The sequence below is a fragment of the Lygodium microphyllum genome, chromosome 23 (assembly GCF_053477565.2).
Source record: "Lygodium microphyllum isolate KBCC chromosome 23, Lygodium_microphyllum_v1.1.10, whole genome shotgun sequence".
Classification (NCBI taxonomy): domain Eukaryota; kingdom Viridiplantae; phylum Streptophyta; class Polypodiopsida; order Schizaeales; family Lygodiaceae; genus Lygodium; species Lygodium microphyllum.
In genome coordinates this window covers 87,905,500-87,933,097 of record NC_141157.1, presented here as the reverse complement: position 1 = coordinate 87,933,097, position 27,598 = coordinate 87,905,500, and the positions used below count along the sequence as shown (strand labels likewise).

Sequence of the window (27,598 nt, the reverse complement as noted above, 5' to 3'; positions counted from 1 at the left end):
AGAATGCACTAGGGACACTTTAGAGTTAGGACAATCTAGTCCTTTTTATAGGACTCAAGGCCCTATTGTGCACATTGTTTGATCGCTACTCTTGGACTCTTGGCGGGAGGGCAGGTTGTCTATTTATAGAAAGTTTGGGGCCTCCCAAATTAGGATTTACATGTGGTACAATGAAACACTGTCGAACCGCTCCCATTTAAAAGAAATGGTTTGAGTTCATTAATTTACTCGAGTTTTGGGGGTGTATAATGAAAGCTAATGATAATTTAGCTCAACAACCTATGCATCTCCTTTGCATGCAACTGCATGAACCTAGAGTTTCAAGGTAGGATAATGACAGGGAGATCACTAAAGGCGCATCTTGAAAGACATGGTACCTGATGTTGGCAATATGCTTAGTAAAAATTCATGATAAAAAGGGAAGTAGTATCTCCATGGATTTTGTAGTAGGATTACCCCATACGAATCAAGGTCATGACACAATCTAGGTTGTGGTCAACTAATTGACAAAGACGCTTCACTATCCACATCCCGTTCATAGAGGATATCTTAGTCGAAGCTGCCCGTCATCATCTTCCACCTTTTGGCCCTGTCTATCAGCCTTCCTTCGTAGTTTGCTGTCCACATCAGTTGTTGGCTGCTGCCAACCAGTCCCAAAACCTGTGTTTGCTGCTAATGACCTGTCTACCGTGTGTGGTGACCATCTAGGAGATGTCACACACTGTGGGTGACCCCTGAGTTGGCTGCATTTTGCTCCTGCCTGCTCGTTTTCATCAGAAAACTTGCGTTTTGCTGCTGTAGGACTTTGCCAGGTTGCCACATGGTCTCAAAAATGTGCATTTGCTGTTTTTCTCTCTCTTCTTTGCTTGTTTGATATTGGTTTGGCATCCACATTGCTGCATTTTCTGTTGCTAGACGTCTTCGGAGGCTGCCTTGGTGCATTTTGGGATTTGTCAGAGTACAACACTCTCTCTAGCTCATTCCCTTTGCCTCGGTCCTTGAGACACGAGTGTTTGAGGTATAGTATTCATGATTGCATAGTGTGTTTGCTGCATGAGCATTGTGTTATTCAGATTTATTCATTCTAGATTATTGACAGTGTTCATTATCTTTGAGTTACCCTCACCCTAATTGTGTTCTGTTATCAGTTTGTGCTTTGTTGTACAATTGTGTTTGTATTTTCTACATTAGGGCATTTCTTTACATGGTATCAGAGCTAGGATCTGTCTAAAGAAACCCTGTACTTTGATCTGAAAGCCTTTTGCAAGAAGCACGAAAAATAGGAGGGCAAGATGACTTTGAATACTACATCACCACTATTTTCTCCCAAGCCAGATCCATCGAGAAATGAGTAGGAGTGAGTCTCACATTTTGCTTTGCAAAGTTTTGACATGGCGAGAGAAACATCAGACTACCATGGAGTCCAAAGACCCTATGAGATCTCAAGAGCTGAGTATGATATCATTCTTATGTATTGGGCTTCAACAATAACTTGAAGATGAATTTGAGTTTTCCCCTTTAGATTGAGTACACTAGTCAAATGATTTTGCAGGAAGGATGGAAGCTCCACAAGGGATTGGCCATCTTGTCGTGGAAATGGACATGGAGTACAAACCATTAATCTCTTTTTCATCTATATCAACACCATTCACTTTACCTCTCTCATCTATTCCATTTACATCTCTACCCTCATTTACTCCTATACTAGGTATGTAGTTTCATACTTCTCAATCTTTTGCTTCCAGATTTTGGTGATTCTCATGAAGAGGGGATCATGCAATCAAGATATTGGTTCATTAATCCTGAAGAAGAAAGACTTTTGCTCATGAACTTAAAGAAAGGTAAAGAGTACAAAGTTTAATTCAACCACTTGTAAGTTTCTTCCCTTCTTTTCCTTCAGTTTCTTCATCTTAAGGTCATTTTGAAGTAGGTGAATCATCTCTTTCTTTTTAATTCAATTCATTTAATAGACAAAAGGAACCAAAAACATTTCCCACAATTGCATTCACAAATCCATTTAATCTCCCGCCCCCGCCCAGTTGTTCCTTTTCTCTCGCTACACATTTTTTTACATATCCATTAAGTGCATCTCACATGTCTTCACACACGACACTAGAGGATTCTTCACCCTTAGGCATAGCCTTTAGGACCTTGTCCTTTCCTTAGTTGATTCGTGTAACCATGATGGAGGTTCATCCTCCCATCCACATAATTTCGGGCTTATCATGGTGTGGGATTTCCACCCAGCCATTATCGATTGTGGATTAGCTGGTACCACAGTTTGCCTCCATGGCATTACCTAGTGGGCCTTCTGGTCATTTTATTGTGCCCCTGTCGACATTTAGACAGGCCTCATGTGTCTGAGTGCTTCCACCTTATGGAAACATTCATGTTCTAGTGTTTTCGTATCAATCGGTACCCATTGGATATTTACAACCTATTTCTACCTATTTGTCTCCTCCTCTTCCTCCTTGTTCCTCTCCACCACCTTCTCCTTATTCATATTACCCTTCTTACCCTACCTATAAAATATCTCTTGGTTCTTCTTCTTGATGAGCCGAGCATGTCTTTTGACAAGACTTGCTTTAACGCGTCTAACTACACTTCTTGGTCAAATCTAATGAGGTACGTCTTTGACTTATAGAATCTATGGGATGTTGTGCAAGGGTTGGAACCCCAACTTGATCTCGCACTTTCTCCATATGAGGTTGTCCGCTCATGAAAGGCTGGAAATGCCTTCGCTATTGTCAAGCTGATGCAAGGCTTACTGATTGAGTTTCATTGTTAGCTTCAATGTTTTGACTTAGCGTCGAAGCATTGGGCACACTTGATTAACTACTATGTGGCTCGGGATAGTACTTGTGGCATAAATCTTGACCATAAGCTCCAAAACTTTAGAATTATTGATTCGGATGACTTGAAAGTCAAGTTGGTTGAGTATTGATGACTTCTGGGTGAGTTCTCTACCACGGGGGGTTAGGGCTCTTTAAGTTCTTTGACAATTAGTACACATTATTCCTTAACAAGATACCATGGAAATACTTCCATTTTGTGCAACGGTGATTTCACAGCCCAATATGTCCACATTCTATGAATCTAAGTGTTAACTATATGTTACACTTGGCTATTCGATGAGTTTCATAGGATGACCTCCACAAAGGGGGCTCTCATTGCTGCTTCTTAGAAGGGGCAGCAAGGGAAGGGCAAGCAAAATCCAAACTCAAATTAAAATCAGAAGCAAAATTAAACTCAATGCCAAGCTAGTGAGACCTAATGAAACTCCCAGTCTTCTCTAAAATTGTTAGAATTTGCCAATTCTATGGGTAGTGCCCAATGTTTTAGTCTGTCAGTTTGTAGTGTGAAAACGACTAAGTTAATAAGTTGTCACTACATATAGAGTTAGTTCTAGAGTTAGCTAACTTCAGTTGAGTTAGGGGTTTGTGTTAGGGAATATGTTAGTTCATGTGTGAGTCTATGCATGCCAGAGAGGGTTGGGTACATCTTAGATATTTTAGGCATTTTATATGTATCATTTTCATGGTGTTTGGAGCATTTATTGCTAGCCGACCTATCATATTCTTGGCATTTATTGTGCCCTATATTAGGCACTTTTCCTCCATAGTCATCATTGTCATTCACCTTCTCAGATTTTGGTGGAGAGAGGGAGTCAGGGCTGGTGCCTTGACAGCCACACTTACTCACGTTGGATATGTATTGTTTCATATCTTGGTATATGGATTCCATTTCTCAAGCATCTCTTTGCTTTTGAGTTCTTTGTGCAATGTTTTTTTAATATTTCCACACAATAAAAGTTAGTTGGTTAGTTCGAAAGTTAGTTAGTAAATTAATAAGTTAGTAAGATTACTAACTAAAGACTAACTTACGTTAATAATTAAGGATTTTTATTTAATTAAAAAATATGTGTAAAAAAATCGAGAGTCGTAAATCCGATATTTTTCTCGGATTGACAAGGACCGTAGCCACCCCTTTACGCAAGTTACAACATGAACGAGACTTATGAGCTATATTAATCACTAGTATTAATGTGTATAGTTTGGATGGTCCAAAAATATTAGATTTTGGGCAAAACTAGTATATTTTAGATATTATTTTAAAAAGTTATGAAGATTTTTAAAACTAGGTGTTATTTTAAAAAAAAGACAAGTGATATTTTAGTTAGTTTTGGAGATTTTATCAAAAGAAAAATAAAATAAAGAGAGGGATTTGCGAAATCGTGCGCGTCGGGATTGCAGTCTACAGACAGAAAACAACACTTCGAACAGAGAAAAGGAGGAGTGAACTAAGAGCTTTCTAAGTAAGTGTCTTGGGGTTTTACTTCCCTTTGGGAGCCAATGGAACCATCGGATTTATGATCTGAGCATTAAATCACTAATTTTTTCAAGATTCCCCTCTACAAAAAGCTCATCTTCTCAGCCACAAGCCTTTTCTCTAATTCACTATAAATATGAGGCATGGAGAGGCATAAGAAAGCATAAGGAGACCCCAAGAGGCTACGAGAGAGAGGTTGAGAGAATGATATCCCTCCAAGAGATTGTGAGAAAGAGCTTGAAAGAGAGCTTGAGAGAGAGAGAGAGAGAGAGAGAGAGAGAGAGGAGTCACCTCGAGAGACTGCACAGTTCTCTCTATCTTGATTCTCGACTTAGCCATTTTGTCTTGCACTCTCGCATATTGAATCTATTCTACCTTCTTAATCTCTTGAGTCTACTTGTGGACGATGGTTTCTAAGCGAAGAACGTCACGTGGGGATGATGGCAATCCCATAACCAATAACGAAGCTTCGAGCAAAGGCATCACTGTCAATCCAACTTTGGTCTCCGGTCGTAAGTAATGTATTTCCAAATTGATAGATACTTGTTTTGATTTTTGTATGAGATACGTTAGGCCCTATACTATGATGCACGGGTGTAGGTCATCGGAAGGGATAAATTTTAGCTCACGTATTCAAAAGATCGAGCTTGCAAAGTGCATGTATTAAGGAAAGTTCATTGCACCTAGTTGCATATGGCTTGTTCGTTGATAGAGCAATTACAAGGAGGAATCGGTCAAGGGTTATGAATGGCATAATCATGACATTATGCATACAAGTGTTAAGTAAATTTTACATAGAATCACTCTTTGATCCCAAGGGGAAGAACATATATGTGATGGCAATGTTATCGCGACTATTCTTGCATTGTTTGGCAAGAATTCCTATGGGTTTTTGTTGGTTGATTGAATAACATCCTAAATGTTTTTACATTCAACTGGTTGTTAGTTTGTTGTTTAGATGATTGTTTCAAGTGCTTGTGATTTATGCTAAATGCATGGCAAGGGTCTGTGATGACAAGTTGCCATGGGGATAAAGGAATGTTTTCCTAGAAAATGATATTAGGGTTGAATGCCTTGCTGTGCTGGGTTCCTAAAGGATTTAATTAATGAAGGATATATTGCACGGGTGAATCACCTCCATGATCGCACCGCGGATTAACCCAAAGAGGGCACTGCTCGATTTATGGGCCGAAGGTTGAGTGGTGAAATGGTCAACCACAAGAATGATGTTTCGCTCCTAGACAGCTTGCGGGTCAGGTGGAGCTCTGGACACCCCTTGCTAGGTCTAGAATGGAGTTGAAAACCTCCGTGGCCCCCAACGTCTGGGCATGTTGGGAGATCCTATTCTAGATAAAGGATTGAATTTATGGTGCCATGTGATTTGAACCAGTTACTTCTGCAGGGCAGAAGAGATACTTCTGTTGGACAGAAGGGATACATAATTTCTCCTGTATGGATGGGAGACAAAGATTAACTTGAAGATAAGTTAAGGAACTTGTTTGAACTTGTTTGTCAATAGATTGCTTGCTCTATTTTCGTGTTTGTGCTATAAGTTATGCGAATGAACCATGTTCCCTAAAAGGCTTAATTAATGAAGCTGACTTTAAGTGTCACACATAAATGTGATAGGACCTAATTAGAAAACTAAAGCTATTAAGGGAAGCGGGTGGGCGGAACCCCCAACGGGTCTGTCCTACGGCAGGGTGATCCCAGAGAACTGGGAGGCTTCTCACAAGATTTTACTGTCATTCAACCTTTAGGTATTATTATGTTATAACCCGACTCATGCTGTTTTAGGTATTATTATGTTATAACCCGACTCATGCTGTTTTAGGGGACCGGAATGGGACTATGCCCTACGGGCAGAGAGGTTGAGCGGCACATCCCTCTTGTTTCTCTTTCTCTTTGAACCAAGTGCGTCATGGGTCTGCTTCGGCTTGGGTATCTTTGCGTAAAGTAGGATGTCTAGGAGCTGATGCTAGAATGCTGTTAGGAGACCTTGGCCACTAGGAGCCCAAATTTCAGGTCGATCCTAGTGGGTTCGGCCGTGAACGTTCCGTTGCGAGGCGGATTCGGGAAACCCTAGGCGACAAAACTCGGAACATTTCATGGAAATGCTGGGCAACGACGCTTAGATTCGTTTCTCGATAGACCGCTAAAAGCGTGCCTGGACAGCCGATGGGGCGGGCACCTTACAGTTGTTTTCTTTTGTAGTGATTCTCTTTTCCCTCGTCTCTTGTGTTCAACAGTCTATTACAAAAGTTTTCCATGCTTTCATTATTGCATCCACTTTTGACATGGTATCAGATTTTAGGATTGCTATTCTTGCTGCTGTTTTATGCTGGTGCAGGTTTGTGTTTTGACTTTTCGTGTGTTGTTTGGACTATTCTTGCTGTTGTGATTGCTCTCCAGTTTGAACGACCATCCTCTACTCATTTTCAGCCTGTTTTTTTGCTATCTTTCTCAGCATTTTACTATTTGCTATTTGCGTTTATAGTTTTATGGGCTACTTGCCGGACTACAATGCGTCAAGAATGCCCCTCTATGGAACATGTGCATTTGTACACCTGTATAGATGAGGCTCGTCTGCCCCATCTCACTGCCCTCTCATATCCTGTCTTTTGCACTGGAGAGTCATGAGGGATAAATGCATCGTCTACGCTAGAAAGCAGTAGAGGAAGGGGCTACCAAGCCCTTTCCTCGATTTGAAGAAGTGGATCCCTTGTATGCCTGGAACTTCTCCTTGGCTACAAGATCGGGGTCGAAGTCTGAGGAAGAGGATGCCTCGTTGGAGGAGTTTGCATCCCGCTTCTTTTTCTTTTTCTTCTTCTTCTTCTTCTTTCGTGAGGTTGCTAACTCCTTGCTGTCCTTCCGCAAGTGTTTCTTCTTACCATAGGGGTAGCACTAGGCCTTCGACTTCTTCTTGTTGTCGCCCCTCTCTGAAGCTGCAAGAGCCTCACTAGAACCTCCATAATGAGACGGAAGCCTCCCATGTAGATGCAAAGAGGCCTCTGCTCAAGTAGCATCGAGGATATATGTGTGAAGCTTACAAGTGTAGATGATGTTTGTGCCCTCAAAGCATTCTCCACTCCAAACTCTAGGAGGAGCTTGTAGAGTACCATTACCATAAGATTTGTCCCTGGAAGGGCAAATTGCATGTGTCGAAGTTGGTCCTGTATCTGTGTAACACGGCGACAAAATGACTGAATGGTGTCCTTAGGCTCAAATTTAATGTGTTGAAGTTGTCCATAAAGGGCCATTGCACACACGGTGGAAGGTGCCTATAACATTTGAAGCTTCGACCATACTTCTGGAGGTGTCGTGCAAGAGGTAACCGTCAATAGAACTTCTTTAGAAATACATTGAAGAAGAGCATAATAGGCATGCACATCATCCGTATCCCATGTAAGCACATCTTCCTCATGTTGCATTAAAATCTTCAAGAACTCGAAAAGGACATTGAGGATGTGGAATAGCTCCACAAACAATGTACCATAACCGCTTCTGCACAAACCAAGCTTTCATGACAACATTCCATATTAGTTAGGGCAATGTAACTTATCATCAGTAGAAGTTCACTAGGGAGCCATATGGACAGGATAAGAAGAGAAGATAGAGGAGTGAAGATATGGAGAGAGAGAGTACAGCCAACCAAACAGCAAAGACCACAATAAGAGAGGTCACACGTAGTATTCACAAGTTGATCACATAGAATTGATTGCAAAAAAGGGAAAATAGCCAACAAACATTGTTAGAAGGCAGCATATACTATCACCCAGCCTACAAAGGCATGAAACGCGGTAAATGCAGCAGTTGGACATTGAAGTGCAGATTAATCAGAAATAAAATAGTGCAAAAAATTAAAATGCAGCGTATAGAAGGGTGAAAACAAGGCGATGGATAATAGAGAGTAGTCGCTAGGCTGTAGACAGTGTGCAGCAAGCAGGAAAAGGCAACGATTAACAGGGGAAGACCTGTAATCAGTAGAAAAATAGCAGTAGGAGTAGAGATGATGAAATCTGATACCATGTCATAAGTGATGTACTAATGGAAGCATAAACAAGTGCTCAAATAGACTACTGAACACAAGACAGAAGAGAAAGAAAGAGAGAACACTACAAAGAAGAGAACTTAGAAGAATGCTTGGAAAATGGAATCCATATACCAAATAGGAGATTGAAAGTGATGAATGACTGAATGTGGGGGAGGAGGCCAAATAAATAGGCAAAAAAGAATGCAAATAATGCATCAGATCGGCAAATGCCCAAATATGCATCATATAGGCCACAATAAAATGCGTAAAATAGCTAGTAATACTAGGCATGACGTAGACTTACTCATTAGCTGACAATATTGCTAATACACGACATTTGGGATGATTGGCGATCCATCTTCATCTCAACTAGGCCTAGTGTGAGGTTCACACAATCCCTTTAAGTCGTATGAATCAAAATCCTCTCTTGTTTCTCCTTTTGGTGTGTAGGATTCAGATGATTTTTTGTATGTAAACTTCGATAAAGGGGGCTCTCAAAGCCAACATCTTTCATTAGGTATATCTATATCTTATGTTTCATTTGAGCTAGGAGCATGTAAGCTACTCTTCTGAAATCCCTCCCATTCCACTCTCTTCTAGCCCACACATCAATTTCCTCTCTTCTTCATTCCAAAACCTTGGATTACACTCCATATCAGCATTCTCCACAATGGGAGTTGGAACCTCCATTTATCTCCTAGCACATTCTCATTCTCCGTTCCATACTCACACTTTTCTACCACTTCACATCATTGTGCATCGTTATAGGGAATGCCATCCTTTAACCATGGGGCTTTGTTACATGGAATGCCACTTAACACAGTTTCCTTCACCTTTCCTCAAGTGAGCACATCATTTTTCATTGAGACGGTTGTGATGGGTATATTTTTAGTACATGTGATGCACATGGCAATTATTTCATGATAACATGCTCAAGGATCCTGAGGATGTAGTAGGTGTCAAAGGCAAATGTTGTGATAAGTTATGCCAACTGGGTTTTGGTGGTCAATTGGTATCAATTTTGACTCTAGGATAGTTGTTTGGCCAATGAATGTGAGTGGTAATACTAGGGACTAGCATTAATTAATTAATAAATGTCGGTCTAAGGGTCAACAGAGGTTGGAGACCACTCCAGGTTGCAAATGGTTTAGCCAATTTAATTATGGATGGACACAATTAATTTTGGGTAGGGTCAGAAGGATTGAAATGAATTTTTAGAATTATTTAAATTTAAAAATTAGTTTAATGGTTGGATAATGCTGAAAATTGGGTTTAGAAGGCTGTCACTTGGCAAAAATACCCATGTTGTAAAGGACTAACCTAACAATGGAAATGAACAGGAAATCAAATTAATTTAAGCTACACATAGCAAGAAATGTAACAAGCTGAATCACAAACATGGCCATGTCATGGAACATCTTCCATTACCATAGCACAATGTAGCCATGAGCTACTAACCAAGTACAAGAAAAATGAAAGACAAGAAGGATAAAATTGTGATAATGCCAAAGAATGATGCTACATTAGCACTTCTTGCCTTTTTATACTAAACCCTAAGTCCTCTTTCTCTTGGCTCAAGTATGGTACAAAGTTTTATACTTGGAATAGGCTTCAACTCTCATGTCGATAATTTGCTTCATTACAAATCATTCCCCCCTAGAGATGTTTTGTCCTGAGCAAGTCGATAATGAAGCAAATTATGTCGATGAAGATCCATAAGCGTGTGGAAGCACTGTGAAGAAACATCATAATGAACCTGAAACAATGAATTGACTGCTTGCTGTCCAAACAGGGCTGCATCAGAAGAATTGCCATAACTTTTGACTAGAGTGTCCAAATTCAGTGTTTGAATAGTAGAAATGAAATATACACTTTGAGGCATCATCTCGTACCATCAAAATCACTTTTTGATGTCATTAAGGCAATTTAATCAATAACAATATTTTAAAACAGCAAGCTGTCCCTGCACAGACTATGATCATTCATCTTGCAAAAGCCATGGAAAAGTGTCCAAATAAGAAGAGGGTTGCCAAGTGGACTCTTTCATAGGTAGTCCCTTCCATTTGATCAAAATTTCAGTGAGAGTTCGGTTCCTAAGAACCTTTTCACGCTTCCCAATAATCTTCTCAAGTTCAGAGACAATCAGTCCATCTTCATCAAGTGATGGAAGCTCTTCAATAACTTGTACATCCTGCCCAATATACTTCTTCAATTGTGATACATGAAAAACATCATGTATACGAGTGGTTGAAGGTAATTAGAGCTTATATGCAAGCTCTCCAATCTTTTCCAACACCAAATATGGGCTGTGAAATCTGTGAGCTAACTTGTTATTTCCACCCTTAAGGGATGCATAATGAGTCTTGGGCACCTTCAAAAAGACCCAATCTCCAACTCAAACTCCATGTGCCTCTGCCTATCATCAGCACAAGACTTCATGACATCTTGTATCTTTCTTATGTTTTCTTTACATTGCTTCATAAGCATCTCCATTCTTTCTAACTCGTCCTTTGCTTGTGGATTCACGTCTTCATGAAACATGGTTGAAGGAATTTGAACCTTGTATCCATAAAGTGCTTCAAAAGGAGCCATCCCAATGCTCATATGATATGTATTGTTGTAGCAAAATTCAGCAAGATGCAGTCAATTATCCTAAGATGATTGCGTATTATGGCAAAAGTGTCTTAAGTATACTTCCACCCATCGGTTAACTCTTTCAGTTTGACCATCGGTTTGAGGGTGGTAAGCTGTACTAGGGGTAAGAGTAGTGCCCATGGAAGTAAACAAACCCTTCCAAATTTTTTTCATAAATCTAGTGTCTCTATCCGACACTATCCTCAAGGGCATACCATGTAACTTGAACACTCCTTCCATGAATTGACCGGCCACTTGCTTTGCTGAAAATTGTGTCTTGGTTGGAATAAAACGGGCTTATTTGGTAAGCCTATCCACCACAACAAAAATGCTATTCCAACCATGCCTTGTGGTAGGGAGGTCCGTAATGAAGTCCATTGAAATGTTGGTCCATTTTCCTTGTGGGATAGGCAAGGGTTGAAGGAGACCGGCTGGTAATAAAGACAAATCTTTATTTTGTTGACATTCCAAGCAATGAGAAACATACTCCTTCACATCCCGTCATAGGCCTTTCCAATAGAAACTCTTGTGCACCTTGTCAAAAGTCTTAAAGAGACCAAGATGACCAGCCAAGGGCGAAGAATGCATTTCTTGAAGGACTTTCAGCCTAAAATCGCTTTGGGGAATCAAATAAAAGTCCATTATGCCATTTGAAGTTTGGATATTCTTCATTTATCCCTTGCTGTAATTTCTGCATTATTGTGGCAGCATGCTCCTCCATCATATATTCCTCTTGTATGTCATTTATCCAATCTTTATATATAGTGGAGACGGTAGATACACTAGATGCCCACATCCTAGAGAGTGTATCTGCCACTACATTGTCTTTTCCAGCTGTGTATGCTATCTCAAAATCATACGATTGAAGAGTTGCCAACCACCTTATTTGTTTAGGAGACAAGTTGGGCTGTGAGAGGAAGTACTTCATCACCCTATGGTCACTTTTCACTTTAAAGTGGCTTCCATAGAGGTAGTGATGTCATTTTTTAACTGCATGTAGTATAGCTAGCATCTCTTGCTCATATACATGCATTTGTCTTTCTTTTTTATCAAATTTTTTGCTCTCATATGCAATGACACCATGTTCTTGGGCTAAAACAACCCCCAATTCTCTCCCACTAGTATCCACATAGATCACAAAGACCTTAGAAAAGTTGGGACAAACCAATATGGGTGTTGAATTGAGAAGTTGCTTAAGCTCATTGAAGCTTTTGTCGGCTATTTCATCCCAAAAGAAAGCTTCTTTCTTTAACCGATCGGTTAATGGTGCAGCCCCACGAGCATAATTCTTGATAAATCTTCGGTAGAAAGAAGATAAACCAAGAAAACCCCTCAAAGAAGTGGTATTTGTTAGAGTAGGCCAATCTTTCATACGTTGGACCTTTTTTGGGTCAACCTTGATGCCATTTTCTCCAGCAATATGTCCCAAGTAATCTACTTCTTTGGCAATGAGTGTACATTTGGTTGCTTTAGCAAATAACTTATGACTCCTCAATATGTCAAAAACTTCTCTAACATGCTGTAAATGCTCCTCTGTCCTTACTATATATCAATATGTCGTCAAAGAACACCAAAACTGTCTTGAATAAAAGTGATTGAAGTATTTTGTTCATTAAAGCTTGGAATGTGGTTGGAGCGTTTGAAAGACCAAAGGGCATAACCATGAAATGATACAATCCCCTCTCGGTTCTAAATGCAGTCTTGTATTCATCCCCCTCCTTCATGCGTATTTGGTGGTATCCCGATCACAAATCGATCTTTGAAAAGACCTTGACATCCTTCAATTCATCCAAGAGATCATCAATCCTTGGTATTGGATACCTATTTTTGATAGAGGCCTTGTTCAAATCCCGATAATCTATGCACATGTGGAATGAACCATCCTTCTTCTTGACTAGAAGAACGGGAGAAGCAAAGGGAGGTTGACTTGGTTGTATAAGACCCATTTCAAGTAGCTCCTTTACTTGGCTCTCAACTTCTTTTCTTTCCACATTTGAAAGGCGATATGGAGGTTTATTGATAGGCTTAGTATTTGGAAGCAAGTCAATGGGGTGATCCACTTCACGCTTTGGAGGAAGAGAGGTAGGTGGCTGAAATAAATCATCATACTCTTCCAACAATTTGCAAAGACAAGGATCCATATCTTTTGAAGGAGTAGAGGCCTGATCCTCATCAATCTTTGACAAGAGAAGGGTAAACATACATGCCTTTGCATTGATCTCTCTCTTAATCTTCTTGGTGCTGATCACCTCTAGCTGCTTCTTCTCAATCCCTTGAAGAGTAACTTGCTATCCATGCCATTGAAATTCCATTTGCAGCCTATTCAAATCCATGGTAAACTTGCCAATACTTTTCAGCCAATTGTAGCTAAGTATGATATCAATGGGACCCATCTCCAAGGCAATAAGATTCACCGAAGTGGTACAAGATGATGATAAAGTGATAGGAACATTGGGACAAATCTGATTACTGCTCTTATAAGCTCCATTTGCCACTTGGATTCTTAATGATGAAGGTATTTCTTGTGTATACAACTTCTGCCCATCAAGAGACCGTGTATTAACAAAGCTATGTGTACTCCCGGTATCAATAAGAATATGAGCAATTCTTCAAATAATGTAGCCTTTAAGGCATAATGTATTGTTCCCTTTGGAACCATTCCATGCATCATAGGAGATAGAATAAAGCTTCAGTGAATCCAAATTTGTCCAAGGATCATTCATGAAGTAACCACCCGGGTTGAATGGAAAACCATCCATAGGGTCATAGAATTCTTCATTGCAATCATCATCATGGTCATGCATCTTCTCAAGAGTAGGTAAGCAATCAAGTTGAGATAGATTGCCTTCATTTGCCTCAACATCCAATTCCTCTTTAAAGATCATGTTAAGAATTCATTATCAATCCTTAACACGTACCGCCACCAAGTATGTGCATATCCTTCCAAATGTAGGGCTGCAAATTTTATCTTTACATTCTCCGGTCTAGGATACAAAGAAAAATACATCTCAAGCTTGCTAAACCATTCTTCTAATTCGGTAGGGGATGGATTTTCACCCTGGAAATTAGAAATGGTTATTTTCTCCTTGTATTCCCGCTCATATTGATGAGATTGACCATTATTGTGTTGCTGTCCATAAAAGTTTGGACCAAAAGAATTTTGCCTTTGAACATCATTACTCCATGTTCCATGAACATATGGTTGTTACTGCCCATGAATATTTGCAAACCCATTTGGCCGATTAAATTGTCCTTGTGGTGGAGAGAAAGAGTTGCCAACAACATGAGGCTGTTCATAGACCTGATGTCCATACATTGGAGAATGTATATTTGTTGTGGCATTCATTGGTGGTTGTTGTCCACTCATTTGATGTGGCCAAAACTGATTTGAACGTGGATCTTGTTTAGAAGGCTGATTATATACATGATTATCATTGATATGATGTTGCTGTCCATAAGAATTTGGAACTGAATTTATATGACCATGTCCATTGTATGGGTGTGGCCCATGAGAATTATTACCTCCACTTGCTTAACTATGATAAGACCTTTGTTCTTCAGCTTTCTCTTCATGTGTAGATTTAGGGATAGTGGAAGGCTGTCCATAAAAGGACTTGTAAAAAGGATGGCATCCATGTGTGCCATCATCAAGCCTTGAGTTAGCTTGGGCCTTATCTTCCAAATCCTGTCCATGAGGGCTAGTGTAGGTCTTGGGTTGATAAAGGGGCTAAGATTGAGTCTGAAAATGAGAGGGCTGAACTCTTGATGGCTCTTCAACTTCAAAGTGCCCAACAACCTTGGGAGTTGTGGTCTTTGACTGCTCTTGAACAATGGGAATAGTTGGAGCATTTGGAATAGCTATAGGTAATATCCTCTCACTTAAGAGAGCCACAAGCTTATCAATTCCCGATTTCATATCCTTTATGCCATTGGAGAGTTGTTGAAAACTCTTAGAATCAGTAGAGACATGAGTAGTGCCAAACCCATTCACTTGTTTGTTTACTGCAGCATGTGTTGAACTTATCTCTAGCTCCTCATTATCATGGTTCTCAAGGTAAATAGCCTCTTGTGAAGCTTCACACTCTTTATCCAGCTGATAGTCCCTTAAACCTTCACTGATGGTATCCATAATGGGTTCCTTTCTTTTATTTTTAGTCATAGGTGACGTCCTGTCCTGGGTGTACAGCAGAAGAAAAACTTAAATACAACAAGAAATGTAACAAAGTGAATTACAAACATGGCCATGCCATGGAACATCTTCCATTACCATAGCATAATGTAGCCATGAGCTGCTAACCAAGTACAAGAAAAATAAAAGACAAGAAGGATAAAATTGTGATAATGCCAAAGAATGATGCTACATTAGCACTTCTTGCCTTTTTATATTAAACCCTAAGTCCTCTTTCTCTTGGCTCAAGTATGGTACAAAGTTTTATACTTGGAATAGGCTTCAATTCTCATGTCGATAATTTGCTTCATTACACGTGAATTGAGAAAACGTTCTGGGGGCTTGGGTCTCAGTCATTCATGCAATTTGAGATGGTGGGAGGGAGAGAGAAGAACTACTCCTATTGCTGCTCGTACTTCTCCTACAACAGATCGGAGGAGATGGGATTCAAAGGATGTATAGGCTTTATCATTGATTGCCTTGTTAGTTAAGAGATTATTAAACCTCATATACAGCCATGCAAGACCTCTAAAGCAGCTTGGGATGTCTTGGAACACATATTTGCAATTTTTAATGAAGCTATAATCTCTTACTTATGAACAAAACTAGCTAATGCACATATGGATGAGGGTGATAGCATGACTGATCACCTTACACACTTGCAGGACGTACATGAGACATACATGAGCAACCGCTGAATATTAATGAGGTTATTTTGGATGCACAAATGGTGAATGCTACTATGGATTCATTTCCAGAGTCTTATCTTGGCTTCCACACCTTGCTGAACTTATCTTTTTTTTGGGGGGGGGGGGGGGGGGGGGGAAGCCCCTTACTTTTGTGGAATTGGAAAGCCTCATTTTGGATGCAGAAATGGTGAATGTTACTATGAATTCATTTCCAGAGTCTTATCTTGGCTTCCACACCTTGCTGAACTTATCTTTTTTTTTGGGGGGCGGGGGAGGGAAGCCCCTTACTTTTGTGGAATTGGAAAGCCTCTTATTACAAGAGGAACAAAATCAGAGAAATGTCGCTATGTGTTTAGGAATGTAGGTATGCTCTCTAAATACAAAGGCAAGGGAAAGGCAAAGCAGTATGTAAAAAATCAGCCAAGGCTGATATGGGACAGCCATCTAACAAGGCTTTCCAAGACATAGATAAGACAAAGAAAAAGGAGAAATTCCACTATTGTAAGAAACTAGGACATTACATTGATGAATGCAGGAAAAGGCTGACCAAAGAGAAATTTGCCATTGGTCTTCGGATGGGGATGCTACAACCAATTTTGTAGAGAAGGACTATGCATTCTTGACATGCAGTTCTGACACTTGCATGGCTAATAGTGCTTTTAATGATTCTGAAACATAGCATACTTGGTATTTTGAGAGTGAGGCATCCATTTACATCAGTTCACATCATTGCATTCAGCCCCTATAGAAAAGTATGTTGCACGTGCTAATAACAACAATTATGTTTTGGCATTTGATCAGTGCTGATCATTGCTGCAGATGCTCATATTTTATGCTTCTAGATGTCTTATTTGTGCATGGTATCACAATCTATCTATTTGCGGAGCTATGGCATGCCCAATTTGGTCATATGAGTTTTGGTAGTTTGATGATTCTTGAATGTTGTCAAATAGTGGATGCCTTACCTTCTCTCGAGACCCCACCTCATCATGCATGCAAAAAATGTATCTTGGGTAAAATGTAGAGGTTTGCTTTCAAAAAGGATGGTTCTATGCATGTTGTTCGAAAATTGCACCTCATATTCTTTGATATGTGTGGTCCTATGGGGATGAAAGCGCTCGGTGGTCATTTGTATCTTGTTACATTTATCTATGACCACTCTAGGTACACTTGGGTGTATGGTTTGAAGGCAAAATCGCATGTGTTTATGCTGTACAGCATGAACAGCATGCTGAAAATGGTTTACAGCAGCTGTACAGCATGAACAACATGCTGAAAATGGTTTACAGCAGCAAATCAATGCCGAAAATAATATACCTCCTGATGTAGACCCAATTCCTGATAATGTTGATCATTGAGTACGCATGTCTACACGTGTAAGAAGGCAACCACATAGGTTTAACCCCTCCTTGCATTATATGATACTTACAGATGAGGGTGAGCCTCTTACATATAAAGAGGCCAAGTCATGTGAGTTCAGCAGTAAGTGGGAGCTAGCTATGTAGGAAGAGATTAAATCTCTATATGCAAATGATACTTGGGATCTTGTGTCATTACCAAAGGGAAGGAAGCCACTTCCAAACAAATGGGTGTACAAAGTCAAGACAGTTGATGGGAAACCCAAGTACAAGGCAAGGCTAGTTGCTAAAGGTTGTGCACAAAAGGAAGGGATTGACTTCCAAGAGGTCTTCTCACCTATTGTGAAGATGACTACTTTACGTGTGCTTTTTGCTCTTATTGCTATTTTGGATTTAGAGCTGTATCAAATGGATGTAAAAACAACTTTCTTGCATGGTGACATTGATGAGGAAATCTACATGAAACAGCCCGAGGGCTTTGTAGTTCTTGGAAAAGAGCAGATGGTATGTAAGCTAAAATGCAACTTATATGGGCTGAAGCAAGCACCACGGCAATGGTACAAAAAGTTTGATACTTTTATGCTATCTCATGAGTTTACACGCAGCCATGCAGATCATTGCTTGTACATGAAAAAGGATACAGATGGCAGTTCCATAATACTTGTTTTGTATGTGGATGATATGTTGCTAGCTGGGAAAAGAAAGACTAGCATGGATGCTCTAAAAAATCAACTGAAATCAGCTTTCTCCATGAAAGATTTGGGGAATGCAGAGCATATTTTGGGCATGAGGATTCGTAGAGATAGAATGCAGAAATTGCTGTTTTTATCTCAAGAAAAGTACATTGGAAAGGTATTGGACAGATGTAATATGGCTGAAGCTAAGCCTTTTGGGATACCCTTACCTCCTTATCTCAAGCTTAGCAAAGCCAACAGCCCAAAAAATGACGTGGAAGCAAATTCTATGAAGGGAGTTCCTTATGCATCAGCTTGTGGCTCTCTTATGTATGCTATGGTTGCTACTTGTCCAGACATTGCTCATGCAGTGGGAGTTGTTAGCAAGTTTATGTCAAATCCTGGCAAAGCACATTGGGAGGCTGTCAAGTGTATTCTTCGATACCTTAAGGGTACACAAAGAAAAAGTATTGCACTTAGTTTGCAGGGTTATTGTGATGCAGACATGGCAGGTGACTTGGACACTCGTAGGTCCACCAACGGGTATGTCTTTACAGTTGCTGCTGGGGCTGTTTCTTGGTGTTCCAGGTTGCAAAACATTGTTGCACTGAGTACCACTGAAGCCGAATACATATCAGCTACTGAAGCTTCTAAGGAAGCTATATGGTTGAGCAGACTTGCAGGTGATCTCGACATGTCTATGGGTACTACAGCTTTGGGATGTGATAGCCAGAGTGCTGTGTATCTGGCTAAGAATGCCATGTATCATTCATGCACAAAGCATATAGATGTGCGATATCACTTTATCAGACATATTCTGGAAGATGGTCAAATCACATTGACCAAGATTAAAACAGAAGATAACCCTACAGGTGTTTTCACTAAAAGTCTAAGCAGAGCTCAGCACGAGCATTGCATTTGACTAGTGGGAGTTGGTTAGCTAGAGGTTCATATCAGACCTTTAAGTGGGAGGTTGTTGGGATATAAAGGCCCGGTGACCTCCGTGTATATAGTACACGCACACTGTACATGTGAATGCACCCTTTACGTGCCCTAAGTATAAATACATTTCATTCTTTGTGTACCAACACATTGTTGGTACACTCTTATCGTCTCTGACTTTCACTCTACTCACACTCACTCCAGCTATCACACTCATACGCTCAGCTCACTCTTGCTCGATCTCAAACTCTCTCAGCTGTGTCCTTCCAGTTCCAACATCTAGATGAATGTTTAGTATCTTTAAAATGTTACCTTATTATAAAAGGCAATTTGATCATGGTAGAAAAGTCGAGTGACAACCAAATTGATCTCTTGCGTTTGCCTACCCTATGATGCATCGAGGGTATCTTGTCATCGCATTTTTTGGGGTTTTGGGAGGGGGGGATGATCTATGAGACCATGAGTTACAACTACAAGCAATACAACTATCTAGGAAAAATACAAAAAGTAAATAAAAGCTAGAAGCTAAAAGAAAATCCTAGTTGATGCTATCATGGGTAGTGAAGGTGTTGAGATGCCAAGAGGTTGGGGCACAAGAACCATGGAAGTATATATCATCCTATGAAAGCCCTCATCAGTGATTGTTGCATAGCCTCAATCTTGTCCCATGTAGAGAAGAATCTAGGGGGCATCTCATGTATCCTCCTCTGCATGTGTGGACAATTCATTGGTCGGGATCTAGGGGGCATCCCATGTATCCTCCTATGCATGTGTCAACAATTCATTGGTTGGGATCTAGGATGTTTTGATCAGCCAAGCTACTCTGCTCAATCAATCAATATCCCTCATGTAGATGCAGGTTAGGTTTGTGTTGAGGTTGCCTCAGTACTCCTTTTAGTTGTTGACTGAGACTGTATGTAAACAACAACTATTTTGTGACTCATGGACCTTCCCACTTGCACAATCATTTGAATCTAGTTTAACATGTGTCCATTGTTGTGGATCATTGAGTGTCAATGCCCATTCTCAATGGAAACTTGAAAGACCTAAGTTATGGCCCCCAAATCACTACAAGAATGATAAATGAATAAGTCTTACATATTTATGAGAAGCTTTACCTATAGGCAATGGAGTGTTGAATTTTGAAGTTTTTACTACGTGTTAGGTTTCAACGTTCTATGCTTTTTATGCTCATATCATTCACTCTAGGGGGGTTTGTTACACTTATCGTGTTCCTTTGTTGTTTTGGCGTGAATACTCCCTTATGCATACGCACTTTTAACTTCTAGTTGGAGGTTTGTTTCCCCATGTGAACACCCACTTTGGCCGTGCTACTACAGTACCTTAGGGCTTGTACTTTCATTCTGTTATTCTCACATTAGTGGATGTGACCTTCCACCAATCTCTCCACTCTTGCTGTTCATTGTTCACTGTGAGGGGGGGTGTGTGCATGTGCAGCTGAGCATTGACCTAACAAGAGCACTCAGATGGTATTCCACAAAACTCATGAGAGATGATAGTGACCTGGAAAGCAGTAGTGTGGGTCATAGATAGGACTCACTTGTGGATATTAGGACTTAGGGGAGCATAACCTGTCAGATTTTAGATCAACAGATGAGCACCATCCCCACCACAAGCTTTTATCTGACAGAGTGGACAGCTGGCCACTGTCACAAATGGAAGCTCATTAGCAGTGGTATTTCTTAATATATCTAGGCAGCAAAGGTGATGATGCTATGCAGCAGCAGCATGCCTCTGCTTTGAGAGCCTCACAGTCTCATTCACCTATATATGGACAAAGATCATTTACTCTCGTAGAGGTAGATGGGAGTGGCTGCAGGGCTTAATTCAGATTGCATGAAGAGGTGAGGGGCCTTTCTATGTACTTGGGAGTCTGGCACCTTCTTCCATGTGGGGGTTCTTCACTTGGTTTGGCATTACAGACTGTCCGATTGGTTATTCTTGATATCTTCCTTAACTAAACAGTGAGGTCATTTTTGTTTGTCTCAGAGGGTTTTTTTACTTTGTATCTTTATCTCTGGTTATTACTACTGAGGTGCCATTTACTGTAGTTCTCAGTTCTTTGAAAAAGAAGACATTCAATGCAAGACTATAACTGCAACTTTATGTTAGTTGAATATAAGCAGCCAACTTTATTCAAATTCTATGCGATCCTGAAAGCTCCAGCCCTTCTAGGAAGAGTGTCAAGCTCCATCCTGTATGTTTTATCTGCTAAGTATGTTTATCATAGCTGGGAATTTTAATAACAGGTCAAAGTACCAGAAGGCAGTTGAGGGAGCCCATAGACTTGGAGTGCGAGCCCTTCCACGTGTCAATTCTGAGCATTATGTGATATGTTTTGAGGATGATGGGTAAATCTATTTGTTTTGAAGTATGCAGTACTTAAAATCCCATTTCATGGACACAACAAACTGAATATAAGAGGTTGCAGATTTACACCATTTGGGACCAAATACACCTTGCAGTTTACAGACACTGCGATCTCCACGTCCCAAACGCTGATACACTTTCCAAGTTTAATCAGGTATGTGTTACCAAAACTTTTGCTCACTGGATGTGTCTCATAGTTGTTGATTGTTGGATCTGTAGGGCATGGTAAGAAGCAAAAGAAACAAAGAAAAGCCCCCACAAGATCAAAAGCAACATCAAGAAAGATCTGTGAAAAATAAAAATAACTGTAAGTAAGGAAAAACAATGAAACACCTGGCTATGACAAGGGTCGCCTCGTACTAGTCCTCTCTCAGAAGTTGGTCCTAACAAGAAAAGTATTCATAAACTAGTGGAAAGTGCTTCATCAAAAAGTCCATATTGAGAATACTTTCTATGCAGAAGACTCTTATGTATGCAATGGGCTGCATCACGAAAGACTTGGTCAACTGCTATACACAATACTGTCAACTAACCTTACCAAGTGACCATAGAAGTTAACTTGGACAAACTCCAGTATGTCTAGTGCCTTAGCCTTCGGGATCATACACACTAGGTTGATCTGGTCTGGAGTCCTTATGTTCAAAGGGCTACAAGCTCCCTTACTGGATAAAAATGAAAACGGAATGAGGGGAGCCCAGTGCTCTACGCTGACCGCTCTGACAAATAGCACTTTCCACTATTGCATGGATACTTTTCTGGTCAGAGAGGACTGGTCCCAGTTGACCATTCTCTCTGCCAGGCGTTTTCTTTGTTTTTCTGGAAAAAGATTCTTCGTTTGGTTAAAATGTTCAAAAGGTGACAAATTTTCATAAAAGGTACAAATGAAAACTGATTGTGGCTCAGTGCTTCTAGGCTGACCACTCTAACATCTTGTACAATAGTTCTTCCTTCAGTGAGAGTGGCTAGTTTTTTTAGTCATTTATTCTACAGGTGGTTTTTAGGAGCCATTCAAGTCAGGAGCCTATCTTTTGTTCATTAATCTTCTTACTCATTCATTCGACCAATAGTTATTCTGGAGCATCTAGATGGGTCAAGGTAGGAGCTACCATTTCTTATTCAGTCAATCAATTGTTATTATGGAACTTGTGAATAGGTGAAAATTTGGTGTCTCTTTTTCTTGTTTGAAAGACATAACAATAAAGATTCCTACCAATGGAATGTCAAGGGTCATGGTAGTGAAGGGTCATGAAAGTGAAAGATCAAGGATTATGGAAATGAAGGGTTGAGATAATCAAACCTCAAAGGTCATGCCAATGGAAGTCTAGGTTATGTAATGAAAGGTCATAGCAAGCCCTTGGAAGGAGGGCTCTTCCAACATGATTTGCATAGATCAAGAGATGTGCACCAAAACAAAGACAAAAAATGGAGAGTTAAATGTAAACCTGAGGATCTTACATTATTTTGTACACAAGCTAGTATGGAAAAGGACACATTAGATGATCAGTCCTCAAGTAACAACAATATGCATTTTCAACAGATTCTAAAAGGGCTCTTTTCTGTCACAGGATTGCAGAGGAAGTTGGTTTAGAGTATGTGGAAATCCAAAACTTACAGGAGTTTTATGAGGATTATAGGTAATTTTTTGGATTTTTAAGCTCTTCATTCTTAAGGCTGTAAGATAGGGTTTTTTTGGATTCTTTGCTGACTTTATATCTTTACACATTCTCATTCATGCATTTGATCTTGTCTTGCAAGCTAGATCACAGTTTTTGGATATCCTGCGAGCAACATGTGGAAACTTGCTGGATCCAAAAGGGCGGCTTGTGCACTATGCTTATGATGTTCTAAGTAAGATTAAAATGTCTAAGTACTATGGTGAAATGTAGTTTGTACATTGTTTAAACATTGTTTTAAGATCCTTGGAATTTTCATGTACATAAGAATGTACTTAGTTTAACCTCAACTGATGCAGGTTTGTACACAACTTTCATCTTCAAAAGAGCAGACGATTACGAGGCAGGATGGATGTACAGCCCATTATCTTTTGCTGATGACAATCAAATGACAGTCTTTGAAGAGGCAGTTGATGTGAATGTCCCAGCTCATCATGAACTCTGTTCACCTGATGAACAGAAGGGTGTTACAAGGAGGCTAAGTCAAACATCAGTACGGAGTGATTCCAATGACATGGATACTGGGAGAATGGAGGTGGAACATAAAAGCAGCTCTGAACGAAACACATTGCCAATAGTAAATGAGAAAGGCGAACACACAAGGCATGCCGTGAGCAATGATGAGTGCATGCCAGAAAATGGCATGCCTGTCACTAAACCTCTCTCGCAGGATGACAGCAGAATGGAATTTGTAGGCAGTGTGATTGATCAAATACAGTCACAGAATAATTTGTTTCACTGTGGGACAGATGCTGATTGGCAGCAGCATAAAAACTTGAATGCAAGTGAGAATAGGAGTGAGTTAACAGAACATGCTAGTAATGCTACTGCAGTGGAGTCAAATGGAAGGCGCAGTGTTACAGGAACCTTAAAAGAGGGCAGTCCTGAGATGCATGATGCTAGAAAAAGATTGCAACAGGAAACTAAATGCTCAAAACCCGAGTATCGTCAACAGCATCCTATTCCTGTCAGTCAGGGGCAAGACCAGGATTCTTTAGGACGCATTTCAACAGATCAATCTGAAGTATGCCATAACATGTCTGTTGGTATCAATCAAAGAATCGGTTTTGGAAGTATTGAACAAGGTGGGAAAGAGTCATTGCCTTCTGATGAAGTTGATTGTAGTCGAGAAAAGTCTACAGAAGCAGTGCCTGTGCCATTGTACTCACACAAAGTGGAGTCACCAAAAGAAATTTCCAATGCTGAAATTATACGGAAAGGAAGTCTAAAGCATCCCAATGGAGAAAACCTAGGGCATCTGAAAGAGTTGGGCTCATTCAGGAAAGGACAGTTAGAGGAAGAGCTGGTGAGCAGGAGCAGTTCTTCTTGCTTGGTTGAACAAACTTCTGCAGATCAGTTTGAAATGCGTGGTCAAAAGGAGGGAGCTTCTGATAGCAGCAATATGGAAGCAACGTCCGGAATCCACAATGGCATTGATGCACAAGAGAAACTACTTGCTGACAGCGAAAACGAGGACAACAAACTGCTTCAGCCAGAGGATGGAGAACATTTGTCTGCAGCAACATTCATATCTGGCACAACCCACGTCAAGGAAGCAGATCGGCATACCCACACCGATTCTACATTCACAAGGCACACTCGTGCTGAACAAGACTGGCATGCGGATGGGAATAAACGCCTGTCACAATCAGGGACCGCAACTGGGCAACTGCGACACCATGGTACACAATCAAATAAGTCACATTATCATGCAGAGGAGAGACAGAATCGAACTCAGGGATCCAGGTACCCCACATCTGTTTCCAAGACACACAACTCTAAAACAGCTAAGGACAGGGGTGATGAGCAGAGGAATCGGCATTCCTCTGCTAACCACAGATTTATTGACTATAGACACCGCTCTCAGATCACCTACCAGTGGGAACTGCCTGTTACTCCTGTCAAGGTGTTCAAAAGCCCTCCCACCCCAGGAATTCTGGGGCCTGGTCCTCCAGAACTTCGAATAAAAGATCCATATATGGATCTTCGTGCTTGGCAACTGCCTCAGCCCCCAGAGAGAAAACCTCCACCCAAAGGTCGGGGGTCCTCCCGAAATTCATCTGCTGATAAAGACTTATCAGGGAACCGATCCCGCAGGGATTCTCCAAAGAAAAACTGGAGGGACTCTCCACCTCCGGGAACTAACAGATGACCATCGAATGCTTGATGGTTATTTCTTGTACAAGTGACAGAGTATTTAACAGTTGCCACTTTGTAGGATTGTCTATATGTTGTGACCCATCCCACTTCTGCGTTGACTACTGCTTTAGATTGGGTGTAGTTGAGTGTGGCTCTAATCAACCACTGATTCTTTTATTGTAGGAGTGCACAATGAGAGCCCAAAGAGAAGGCCTCTCTCCAGTTGTAGAGGACTCTCAACATGATTTTGTATGATTACATCCTTTGACCCCTGTCTCGCTCGAAGTACTGATTTCTTGATCCTTGAGTCTTCTTGCAAATTTCTTGGATTCCTGGGAAATCTCAATGAATATGTAGACAGCCCTTTTTATCGATTGATGGATGAGATGTTGGGAAGATAAGAGCATCTGTGTGTGCACAGCAAACTTGTGGTGTCTGTAGGAGCAGCATGTGAACCCAAAAATGCCTTAGCTAGTGCACTTCAGTTTCATGTGGTATCGACCATCACAAAGGTAAAAATGGGTTAACATGCATAGGTCTGGACAATGATAGAGCTATAGATCCATGTGCATATGAGAGAAAGAAAGAAGGAAAGATATATTAACGTCTACTGAGATTAACTCCATGGTTAGATGATTCATTGTTTGTGGGATATGCTCCACTTAATGTACAACCTTAGATCCCACAAACTGCAAGGTATCCATCATTATTGAATCCGTCTTCTAGGATCAGAAAATTCCTTTTAAAACTGCTGAAAAAGCAAGTCACTAAATGTTTCTGTATTACACCCAACACTGGGACCATCATCTGTGCAGCAATTTGAGAGAGAGAGAGAGAGAGAGGGAGAGGTGTTAATGTTAAAAATTGTGAAGGTTTGAGGTCGTTCTTGAGCTACTCATGGCATTCTATTGAATATGCTTGTTTTTACAAACACATGCAACTCCGAACCTTTTGTATGATCCTGGTGTTTTGAGATCGCATCTAGATTCTGGATCTGCAACTATCTTTTCCTTCCAGCATGACATCACATGCAACTTCTAAAGCTTTTAGTCACCATTATAGATTAGTGTTGCTATGGTGGATTATTGGTGCTCGATGGGAACAAATTGAGGAATATGTTGTTAGAGCTGGATAATAATAAGCAATGTCTTTGATCCCCACTTGGAAATATCAGGGAAGTAGGTCATATTAGGATTCACATGTGCTGGTTGTTGTACAAAATGAAATTGCTATCACAAATAACATTGATTATCTTTTTGATAAGGCCTTCGAGTAATCTAGCCCAATAGAGAATCTCACTTTTAGGAGGTTACATTGAAAATGTGGGATTTTAGTACGATCGCATCTTGATATGCCATGCTCAATTTGGCGAACAAAAAGGTGTATGTTCAGCCATGCTCTTTGAATAAATATTATTAGAGTTTTATCTCGCACTGTAGTCAAAATGTTGAACTTTCAAGTGTAGTTGCTTCATTGGGGCAAGTGGCAAACTCCACCAATAGGGAACTAAATGAATTTATACTTATTGTTGGATATTGACATATCCACGCCTCCATTGCGTGAGAGGTGGAAGATGTGTCATTTTACATGAGCTAAAATGGAGAGTTTTTGTAGCAAATTGTTTTAGATGTAAATGTAGGTATATGACTGTAGAGGCGAGCCTACGCTCAACCGCCAAGACCCACGGATCACATTTATTTCAAGCGTTTCAAGTGAGCACAAATGACTCTCTCTCACCTGGTCGACGCGCCTTCTTACGAGTAGTGAGCTTACCTTGATGCTCGATGGAGTAGTCTCCTCACTTAAGCCCTTTGATAGCTCCACGATTCGAGATGTAAGCTTAAGCATCCTCAATCCTCCACCTTGCTCCATTCTCCATAGTCGCGCACGCAAGAAGAGAAGAAGAGAGGAGAAGATGGAGAGTTTCTTCACCATGATTCCTCACCCTCACTCACCCACTCCCTTATCCTTTCACACTCCCTCTCTCGAGCACAAGCAAGCAAGAAGAAGAGAAGACAAGAGGAGAAGAAGAGACCACTTTAGCCACACACTAAAGAATGAGCGTCTCCTTTACTTTTTGGGTTTATATATGAGTTCGAAAACTTTTGGGTACCCATTCTCTTTTTACATGATCGGGCAACTTGTCAAGGTTTTCTTTTCTTATTCCCTTCTATTCCACTCTATCCCTTCACGTACGTTTGTCTAGATTTTACAATTTGCACAGGAGGGAGCTTGACGCACTTTTATAAAATTTGTACCTATCCCTTCACGTATGTTCGCTTAGATTTTACAATTTGCATAGAAGGGCTTTTATAAAATTTTCAGGGGCGTCTTGCATTTAAATATGTGCTTTTCGCCTTTTGCACTTGCCTTGGATTTTTTTGGACTGTCCTTACACTCATCGTTTTTTTTGTTGTGTCCGTATTTAGATTTTTCTTGTATTTTATTGTACCTTCTTTTTCTTTGCCTTGTACTGGGGTTAACATCATCCCTCTCCTAGACGAGTGCCAGTCTCACTGCACTGGTGGGGTATTGTTAAGGGCTTACAGGTTGGATGGGTGGCCTTGG

General features: G+C 40.5%; 1 protein-coding gene across 2 annotated transcripts in view; it reads left to right on the top strand.

Moving 5' to 3' along the window:
- The window catches only part of LOC148016439 (S-adenosyl-L-methionine-dependent methyltransferases superfamily protein), a 41,670-nt gene extending 16,340 nt beyond the window's left edge, over nt 1-25,330 (top strand). For both annotated transcript variants that reach the window (XM_087664171.1, XM_087664172.1), the window contains exons 6-10: nt 21,098-21,199; nt 21,280-21,372; nt 22,784-22,852; nt 22,978-23,066; nt 23,191-25,330. In XM_087664171.1, coding sequence (XP_087520297.1) covers nt 21,098-21,199; nt 21,280-21,372; nt 22,784-22,852; nt 22,978-23,066; nt 23,191-25,043 — 2,206 coding nt within the window. In that variant the 3' untranslated portion in view covers nt 25,044-25,330. The remainder of the gene's footprint in view (nt 1-21,097; nt 21,200-21,279; nt 21,373-22,783; nt 22,853-22,977; nt 23,067-23,190) is intronic.
- Nucleotides 25,331-27,598: the final 2,268 nt, after the last annotated feature.